Consider the following 11,107-nt stretch of genomic DNA (forward strand, 5'->3'; position numbering starts at 1 on the left):
TATATATATATATATATGTCTTCAAAATTTAAATGATATTGGTATGGATCAATCAGGTCATTTTTCACTCATTGGCTCAATAATTTTGACCACTTTTGTTTTCATGTAAGCTAAATAATACATCCAATAACATTAATCTGCCGACATTTGAAAAAACAGCTATGCGCAATATAGATTATAAAGGGGAGATTGTCTTAACGTGAAACATATGGGTTCTTATATACTTTAAAGCAAAATACAAAATTGGTGCTATGTGGTTTGATCGTAGTCACATTTTTTGTCATACATTTTTGGAAATACCACAAAAAAGCGGTCTGGTTTGACCGATTTAGGCGGTTTGGACATTTTATGGATTTTAAATATTAAACTTAAGAACATATTAGAATTTTAGATTAAATATTCATTTTGACAAAACAAAATATCCAAACAAATAAATGTAATAATTAAATAGTTCTTGAGTCCAAAATCCAAACAATCAAAAGTCCAAACAAATAAATATATAATATATATTAGAAAACAAACAAATTAACAAAGTTACAATTCCACTATGAGTATTGAGTAACAAAATACACGACTTCACAACCTTCAATTATTGACTAAACAAAATAGAAGACATATCTTAGTTGGTTGAATCACTTGGTTCATGTCTTGATGATTAGGGCCGTCCCTGGGGGAGGGCGGCACGGGCGCACGCCCTGGGCCCAAAAATATCAGGGGCCCAAATTTTCCCCTTAAAATATATAGTAGTCTAAAAGAATTTAATAAATTAAAGTAACCAAAAAATTGTAGCATATCATAAGAGAGAAATAATTTTGTAGATAATAAGGGCCCAAAAATATATCAAATAATTACATTGGAGAAGAAAATAAAAAAAATAAATTGGTCATTCATTATATGCTATTGTTTATTGTCCCTCTAATTTTTTTTTATCTCCAACAAGGTCCAATGATGTTGGTTATTGCTATCTCTATATGCTTGACTATTTTCGTGCTTCAATAATTCAACGTTAAGATCATGTGCTTGCTATTGCTATATATTTTTGTTAGATAGTTTTTTCAATTTCTATTTTTACTGACTATTGCTATTTGGTTATGTTGTTCTAATTATTTTTGTTGACTATTGTTATTTATTTTTGTTTCTACATAAAATATTTTACGTTTTTTTTGACAATTAATCTATTGTTATTATGATTTATGACCTGTTTCATGGTTTTGTGATTAATCAATAAATTTTTTCTACTAGATGTATTTAGTAATGTCTTTTATATATGTCATGTTTCATAAACTTTTAATATTAACATCTTATTTTAGTTGAACAAAAAAAGAAGAAAAATAGAATTTAAATATTTTCATTAATTGTTTGACTTATGTATCTTTCATTGGGATTTCACCACACCACAAGATTCTATTTAAGTGCTCAAACAATCATTTGTTGAGCTTGCATATTACATGTTTAATTCATTATTTATTTTTACTAGATCCCAATGGATCATCTTTTCTTTCATATTCTTATTGATTTTCATTTGTCTACTTGTCGATATTACCTTGATAATCTTCTTTATTATTAATCTCTCATTGACCTCACGATTATTTCATTAACACGAATTCTCTTTTTGTATCAAAATAACACATATTTCTTGTTATAAAGTAAAAAATTCTTATTTTTTATAAAAATTTATCAACCATAGTTTATATACTCTTGGTTTAAAATTACCTAATAAAAAGCACGTAAATTTAAGTACACTTTTATATATCTATAATAAAGATAAATAAGATTTCTTTACTCAGTAAATTATTAGCATTTCTTGTACTCAATTTTATACTAATGAAAAACATCTATTGAATTTTTTTTTGTATTTACCGAAGGTCACTACAAGAAAAGTGAGCTTTGACGATGGACCTTTTAGCGATGACATGTGTCACAAGTTATAGCGACAACATGTTTTTGTTATATATTATTTTCAATGATAAACGGACTTTTAGCGACAACAAAAGTCGTTGCTAAAAGCCTTGTTTCTTGCAGTGGGGCCCCTGTTTTTATGTTCGTCCAGGGCCTAAAAAATGTCAGGAACGGGCCTGATTGATGATGTGCGTCAAAATCAAACCATGAATTAGGAAAGATCGATAGATTGGTAGAGTTCTTGAGGATTTCAAAATTTGGAGACTGTCAATGTCAAATGTGTCGATATGTTTAGTGGTTTAGGGGTTTTTAGGCGGCGATTCAATTGGATTTGATTATGTTAGATGTTAGGCTTTATGTTGGGCTCAGAGATATATTTGGATCATAGCCCATAAGTTAAAAAAGTTGAGATTGGTAATACTAAAATAAATAAATATGTATTCGGGCGGTCGGTTTGGTCCAAACCGCCTACAAAAAGTTCCAGGCCGCAAACCAGACCGGACCGCCCGGTTTTGCTATTTTCCAAGCCGCCAAACCGCTCAAACCGCCAAAAACGGTTCGGTTTGACTTGGTTCGGTCGGTTTGAACGATCCAACGGTTTTTTTAAACACCCCTACGTTTCGGGTGAGCCGTTGTTTCTTTTATTCATCGAGATTCGAAAATTATGGAATAGGGGACACGATTACCTCTATTTTTGCCTTGTTTATTTTATATTTCAACTTTTGTATAGTATAATTAATGTTAAGCTTCCTTAGTGGTGGAGCTCTTCATATATTATATGTTGAGTATGTGTATATAATTAATATAACATACCATTAAATATATATTTCAATAGAAATAGATGGTTTTAGAGTTGACCTTTTCACCCTCTTTTGCTCATTCTGCAGACACGTACACTCACGTATATATTCAGTATACACACAAAGCAAACGTCAAGACGAATCGTGGTTTACTGCTTGAACACACATTTGCCTCATGCACAAGTAGGTGGTCGCCCTGGGTTTACTCGGTTTGCATAGCCGGTTTAGGTTAAAAAAAAGTCGAAGGGTCTTCATAGGAATAAACTCTTGATCATCCTAGTGGTTGAGGTAAAGTCTTCATGCATCTTACCCCCTCTTGGACTGTATTTCCGACTTCCGAGTGGGATATATGGGTTGTTTTGGTTTGGTTGGTCTTCACTTTTCTTTTACATCCCTTTTGGTCCGGAGTAGAGATGGAGTCATGGAACCTCACTTTGTTTGACTTTCATTTGTTCTTGATCATGATGCATGACAGAGAAAGCTTATTAACATTTGTCATTGGTATCTCTTTGCAGACGAAAGTTTGTATTGCATCAGTAATTGTACGTTGATAATTTGATTCTACCAAGATGTTTGCTACTCATTTTAATATCTATATATTTTGTCTCTGTAGCTGCCATCTTGGATTCCTATGCAGCGAATGTCTGCCTCACAGCTCTTGCGAATTCTCAAAACCCTTCCAGCAGGTGCTGATGATGTTTTCTGGTAAAGTTGTTTCTTTTCAATTTTTTTTGCATTCAGACATTGCATATTCAAGTTTTATGCCTGTTCAAACCCTTTGGATTTCCTTCCATGGGCACACCAAAACAAAATTGTTTTGTCCTATAAATCATATAAAACAGTCTGCATTTTGTTGTAGTGGCATTAAGTGATTTTTTGCATATTACACTTATGGTATCATTCATATTTGATTCTTTTGTTCTCTTTGCAAATAACACAAGCATTGAAGTTCTTCTTGTACCCATATAAGATACATGTACTGTATGGATCATTTGGCTGTAGTCTGTATGCATGGTTCTAAATCAGGTTGATTTGAATCCAACAGTGCTTACGACTCAGACGAACAGGAGGCAAACATGAATAAGAGCTCCAGATGCACAAATCCTTTTTTATCCAACGAAGAAAACCTTAAGGGCGACATCTGGAACAATCCAGAACTAGAATGTTCGATTTTTGGTAACGACTTTACCAATAATCACGAAGATGAGAAGTTCAGAAAGTCTTTAGCAGCAGCGTGTAACGTTCCTACACACTTGTTTGGGAATACCACCGGATTTTACATTGATAGAAAGTCAGTAGAATGCGAGCTGCCAGAGTTGATGGTGTGCTATAAAGAGAGTGATTTTCATGTTAAAAGCATTTGCATTGATGAGGGAATGTGTGATGGCGAAACTATTTTGATTGACGAGAATAACTGCGAGTTTTTGTGCAATTCGGTGGCTGTGAATGAAGATGATGGCATGATTGAAGCCAATCTTGATACCGAGTTCTCTAACAATTGTGCAGATGATGTCGATCAACAGCCTATTCAGGTGTGTATTTCTTAATTGTTCATCCTTTACCAAGCCTGAAGGTAGGAGAAGTGTTCTACTAGAATGCTTATAACACTAAACAAGTGTGCATGCTAAGTAAAAGTGTTTGTAATAAGTTTATACGATGTTTTTGACTTTTGTAAAACACCTTTTTTAATGTATAATCTTTTGAATTACTGGGTTTTTTAAAACAGTTCCCCAAAGGAGCTATTGCACGATCTGAAGCTGCAGAGGTAGGTCAAAATGGCAAAACGACAGATATATCAAACAAAAACGAGATGGATCCTGAATCCATTCATGAAGAGACACAAATTGCAGTTAAGCATCAGGATGTGGCAAATCAGATGCATTATGGTGAAGGAGAGGCAAGTTTCTCCATGGCAGGTGTTATTTCAGAAATTATCACTTACTCCAGGCCTATAACATTTTCCAGTAACATCTCTATTCGATCCGATAGCAGCACGACTAGTACCAGATCCTTCGCCTTCCCCACGTAAGAACAAGTCTTTTCTCATCTCTTGGTAAATATGCATTGTCATTTAGGTATATAACCTTCAGACAAGTTTAAATGGTACACTTGTATATAAGTGGCATTCAAAAGCATATCAAGAGGTCATGGATTTAAAAGAAAATTGTAAGAATTGACGCATTTGTCGTATTCCATAATGTGGCAAAGTGTAAATAGCTCGTTCATGAACTGATGGTAGATTCCCAGAAAAAGTGATATGAAAATTCTTCTTTTCATCGCTGACTTGTACCAAGTCCATTTCTGGTCCAGGATCATGTGAATTGCTTTTCTTTTCTGCAACCATGGCTTCATACTGTACCTGGTTCTGATTTTTCATTGAAGTGATGCATTTAAGAAAGAAAATATATTGACAAATTTATTCTCCTAAATAACCTCAATCTACATGATAATGTTTCATAATTCTGCAGACTGCAGACAGGAGGGAATAGCAGCCCTGTAAGAATGGGAAAAACCGAGAGGAGACGATTACGAAACTATAGAGGATGGAGGCAGGGCCTTTTTTGCTGTAGATTCTAAGTTGCTGCACTTCTTCTTAACGGTTCTCCGTTCAGTGAATCAGAATCTAAATTTTACAGTAATGTTAGTTAAATACACACACAAACTCGTACCCTTTACAACCTTGATATTGGATTGTTATGAACATTAGAAAAGGCATATATATATATATATATATATATATATATATATACAAACCCAATTGCAATTTTCAAATCTAAATAAGCGAAAGAAAAAGGTGTATGTCGAAAAATTGATTTAGTCTTGTAAAGCTGAAGCTTTTGCTGCGGCTTCACGTTCGAAGTGTTGAGCAGCTTCCTCGATGGACAAAAGTTGTTGCATGAGTGTCGCCAATTTCGACACATTTTCTTCTTTTACATGGGCTGGAACCTTCTCTTCATACCCCTTAGCACTCATTGTCTTGTTTAAATTCTCTTCATACCCCTTAGCACTCATTGTCTTGTTTAAAGTCATGAAAACCTGACATTTTGCAAGAAATGAAAAATCAGGGATGAACCCGATTTTAATTTTTACTGAGGTTGGTTTTCCCAAATTTTCATGTTTTTCTTACGGTCTGGTAAAGTAGAAAAAACCTCTCCCTACATATGTTCTCTCTGAACAAAAGATCCTCTCTTACTCACCCTTGATCAGTATCATTCCAACAAACAAGAAGACACGACTATTTCCCTCCCCAGTCCATCCTTGTTTTCTCTCTGTTATCCATAAATAACAAATACAAGAGGTTTGTATCTGCATCCATTTACCCCATACCTGCAAATGTTATAAATGTACCATAACACATAGATAGATATCAACTTTCACCACTGATTTCAGATGGTAGGGAACTCCAGTTACCCAACTAAACTTACTTCCTTTGATAACCAAGCCGTCTCCTAGAAATACAGTTGGTACTTAGTAGCAATGGTGTCATTTAGTTGAGAACTTAACGTATGTTAACAACCACAACCCACCATAATACCATCAATACTGAATTTAATTCCCATTTGGTTTGTAGGATTGGATAGAATTTCGAGTTCAATTTCATTCTAATCCCATGTTTGATTTGAAGGATTGCTAGAATTTAAAATCCCGGGATTTTATTGAAATCCCATGGAGGTGGCTGGTATTTTATGGATTTTGTAGGATTTGTGTGTAATAATGTATTAAAATATGTTGAAAGCATTTGTTAATAATCAATTAATAAAAAGGTAATTTATATTTTTATAATCGTTTATAATTTGTTTTAGAAATTATTTATAAAAAATGGAATTAAATTTCATTCCAAGTCTTACAAACCAAACACACTAATGATTTCAAATCCTTCCAATTCCAAATCCTTTCACGAAATCTAAATCCCTCAAAATCATTCCATCAAAATATAACCTACAGAAAAGTGGGCTATCAAGATCTGATGATATAACGCAAGGTCTTCCAAAAGTGGAACAGGTGTTGTACGCTACCGGTCATTGAGGAATACTTAGGCTTAGAGGGTGGTCCCCCTTTCTCGCGTAAAAATGATCAGAGGATCAGCAATAGCAGCTACCTTTTATAACATAAATGAGAGAGCATTATTTACCTTAGAAAGTAAGAAAAAAAGTAATGAATAAACTTCTTCCACTGATGTTTCTAAAACGAAGTCCAACATACTTTTATGAGACAAAATACATACTGTAAATGATGATAGGTTGGCTAAGGTGGAGACTTCCATCTCATGGCGTCTGAGAAGGTCCACAATCTGATCAGTTCGAGAAACTGCAAAACTTGCTCGCCTGAAAACAGAATCATACTTTTATGATCAATACTGTACTATTACTGAAATAACCTCATAGTCCTAGCCACAACCCCGATGAGCAAAAAGTTGAAAACTTTAGGAATTACAAGATGGACCGGTAACATGGGTAAATTTTGAAAAAATTGTAATATAGTCGAAAATTGAAATACATAGCTTGAAACTTTTAAACATATAGCAGTCATGACATTTACTCAAATTCTAAAGGCAGACAGTCATGGTAGCCATTCTCACGAATATGAGGGGGAAAGGAGAGGTAAGATAGCCAAAATACTGAGTGCTGGGAGGGGGAACACATTGTTTTGCCAATTACCTTTCATTTCTTTCTTTTGCAGGTAGGTTCGCTTTGATTGATCTGAGACTGTAGACTCAACCATACCCATCTCATATTCTACCCTTTCATTTGTCCAGCACTGTAAGTGGCAATAAACAGTAGTATCAGAGACATTTTTCCATCATTTGATCTGAGTTGTTGAATAATACTAGCAGTCATAATCATCGGAAGCAGATAAATATTTAAAACCTACACCCTTGGGTCCCATCCTATATGGTTAAATAAATTTCCCAAATAAAAAATTAGGGTTCGGTATCTAACCTCCACAAGTGACGGGTATTTGCATATCATGATACACTTTTCCCTTGGATAGTGTTGTGGTGCAGGAAGTCGCTGCCACAATTCTTCAGTGACAAATGGCATAAATGGATGGAGCAGTCTTAGTCCATTGTCCAGGCACACCCATAATGTTTGTTGTTGGAAACTCCATAAATGTTGAAACACCTCTTAAAGTAAGTGGCAAAATTTGCATTGGGAATGCTGAAGAAATAATTTGGTTTAATTGCTCAAATCTCATTTCTTGACTTTGAAGCACGTATTGCACTTCCTAGAGGGTGACTTGATCATGTGGAGACGTAATGTTGACAACAACCAAGCAATATTCGTGGTCCAATCCTCCCAAAAATGTAATGAACAAGATCGTCGTCTTGAATAAGTTGACTAGCGACCTAAACATTTTCAGCAATACCTTTTGTTTTAAGAACATAAAGCTCTCCTCTTCCACGTTGCTGGAAAGGGCTTAGCCGCCTTTGGACAAGGACCCTTGGACCATTTACCCCTATCCAGCTTTTTTCCTTCAACGACTCTAAGAAATAATGGTCTCGAACATAGGGGAATTCAGATGAAAGCTCCGGTCCTTGAATGAACGACTTAGCCCCTTGCACACTAAGGTKCCTTAGCCTATCCATACACAGCCACACCCAAAGGGGAGCGCCTGCCCAACTATCCGATCTTGTTTTCCCTTTCCGGGTAGATCTTCTCATTGACAACAATAGGTATCGGCCATAACCAAAKAAATTCTTTTTCAAAGGAGGTAATTCGTTCGCTCCAAACACGACTTRCTTGTAATTTCTCCTTCAATCCCAAAAAAGCAAGAATGAATGACCAAACCYGACCCAATTTCCTTATTTTCTTATTCATTCTGCAATCTTAGGTGATGATATAGTCATCTTGGACTCGCTAGTTGCTGCCAAATATCGCGAGTTGTTRGACGACCTCGGTGTTCAAATATAACCAATGAAGTCTTTATCTCTCGAATTGGCGCTCTTGAGTTTGCAAAACGATTATGGGTCCGCGGAGGATAAATAAAGTCACCTATTTCTCTCTGTTTAGCTCTCTTGACTCRTTCACCCTTTGGTCTAGTTGCCTTCGGGCTTAAGTATGGAGTGAAACGTTTCTCCACAATGGCTCGTTTATACGGCGCAGACTATAGGGTATCATGGATCAACACATCACCCTTTTAACAATTTGAAATTGAAAATGCAAGTAAAGTATATGAGCTTTGGAGCTTGTGGTAAGAAGAAGCTTTAAGGTCCTTCTAAGGCATTTAAAGCGGAATGATAGTTCACTACATGTCCAAACATGTTCAGAAATGGAATTAAGAAGCATCTAAAAATACTTTGAGCTTTTCAATGAAGGTCGATGCGTCTGTGTGTTAACTTGAGGAGGTTCAATAAACGTCGATATGATATACTAAGAAGGACAAGTTTTAGCATCTGKGATGTATCCCTCAAGATCTTGAGATCTAAGAGCAAGAAGAACTTGGRATTTCCTAAAAGTGTAATTAAATATGTTGGTCCTGGGAGGTGATGACTTACACAWGAARTGTTTATTTTCTCTTTTTAATTTTTTGCTCTATATGTTGTATAAAACMAAGAATTAYAGATATSTTGYGAAAGCTAGGAAGGTACATGTGATCCTAAACTATCTRACCRTGATAAATTTGCTAAACTGAAAGAGAGRGAGGAAGRAGRTTCTCTTTCAGATYCGAAAAACTAAAAGAAGTKCTTCAAAAGATGACGTCGAATTTACTTTAGAAACACTCTCAAGGATGTTCTTTCAAAACAGGTGAGTTGGATTTAATGTCCAGGGTGACCTTTTTTAGCCATCATTGAATTTAATGTTATTTGCCCAACTTTGATGCATGTCTTCTTTTGGTTAGTTGGTCCATGTATYMTARTACTCTTCCTTTYGACCTTTGAATTTGATATAGACACTATTTTAACCTACTCYATCCATTAGTATGCCAAGGGAACAGTAAAGCAAACAAAGAGGATGGTAGCATTAGAAGCATCTTGGGAACACGTCGACATTCTATGATACGAAGCTAAAATAAGAAATTMWCAAAATAAGAAAGTAAMCAAAGAATAATAWAGAGATATTTTACTGATTCATTTTTGGTTCTYTRATAAATATTTCTTGATTTGATACATTGTAGACCAACTCCTATTTTATATAAAGAGAAGATGACACATGCATGTCAGGTAGGCTATATTTGGTATGTACATGGGACAGAAAGAATCAGTGTAACACCCCCAAACACCACATTTGCATAGAACACATATTTCATTACATAGAAACATGGATTACATCAAAAGGTCCCACTAGTACAAGGATTAYTATATRTACAAAATTTACATATAAAATTTCCAAAACAAATCCTGTACTACTACATGTAATATAACATGTATCTTCAAAAACAGACAATAGGTTAGGAAAATAATCACATTTTCCCTTTCCCTTTTATATCCCCGGACCCATCTATTCCTGCATTGCATAATTTAAAACAGAAAATGAGGGTTAGACCATACGGGTCTAGTGAGAAAATCCCTTCTTTGCAAATACAGGGTGATGAAYACCAAAATATGATAATGTAATTTTTGCTTAGAAATATACTGCAAACAATTGATGCAGCTCACAATATTATGCAAAATAGAATATACCCAAGAACCTCAATAAAATATCTCTGAATAGAGATCCAACATTCCTAGTATCAAAACTTTTGAATTAAAAGACCATTCCTTTAACAGGAAAGATTTAAGTTAAAACTTGCCTGATATGACAAACCATTTTCCCCTTCTCAATAACATCTAAATAGGAATGATATTTTTAATTCATCAGGTCACAAAGAAATGATGACTCAAAGTTATTAAATCCAATTTAGTAATAATAATAAGAGTTATAATAATATCTGTAACATCCCCCGTCCCCGTGGTCCGGAACGGGCGGTGTCACTAACGGGACTTAGTTCAAAGACACAAACATTTCAGAGCTACTAATAAACTTCGAACGTATATTAACTTCTAAAACATGTTTTACAATCCAAAATATTACATTCTAACAACTATTTATAAGCTTAGAATATTATACATCTACCAACGAGTTTACCAACTCCAAAAAGTCAAACGCTCGATCTCAAGTCCCGTCCCTTATCAGAATCACTTGGAACCTGACGTGTCAGAAAAGAAGAACACTTCTGAGCACGGGGCTCAGTGAACAGATTGTAATATAAACTTGAAATAATAATACGTAACATCGATAATGAAGCAGAAGACTCAAAAATCAATTAAACTGAATTCATAGAAATCAAGACGTTTCACAGTTCTCATTTCAAAACATCAATTAAACACAATCCGTCAATTTCTGTAGTGTTCGTCGGGTGGCCAAACCACACGAACTATCGGGCCGGCGTGCGGGCACACACCCCGAGTCCCCCGTGAATTTAACCAC

General features: G+C 35.0%; 1 protein-coding gene across 1 annotated transcript; it reads right to left on the reverse strand.

The window, feature by feature from the left end:
* Window positions 1–5,513: 5,513 nt before the first annotated feature.
* Window positions 5,514–7,741, reverse strand: LOC112528441 (valine--tRNA ligase, mitochondrial 1). The gene is given in 5 exon segments (XM_025139468.1): window positions 5,514–5,735; window positions 6,925–7,024; window positions 7,358–7,403; window positions 7,406–7,457; window positions 7,640–7,741. Coding segments are annotated over 5 exon segments (522 nt in total).
* Between the last annotated feature and the right edge of the window lie 3,366 nt (window positions 7,742–11,107).

The sequence above is a fragment of the Cynara cardunculus genome (genome assembly GCF_001531365.2).
Source record: "Cynara cardunculus var. scolymus isolate 2C chromosome LG 15, CcrdV1, whole genome shotgun sequence".
NCBI classification, from domain to species: Eukaryota; Viridiplantae; Streptophyta; class Magnoliopsida; order Asterales; family Asteraceae; genus Cynara; species Cynara cardunculus.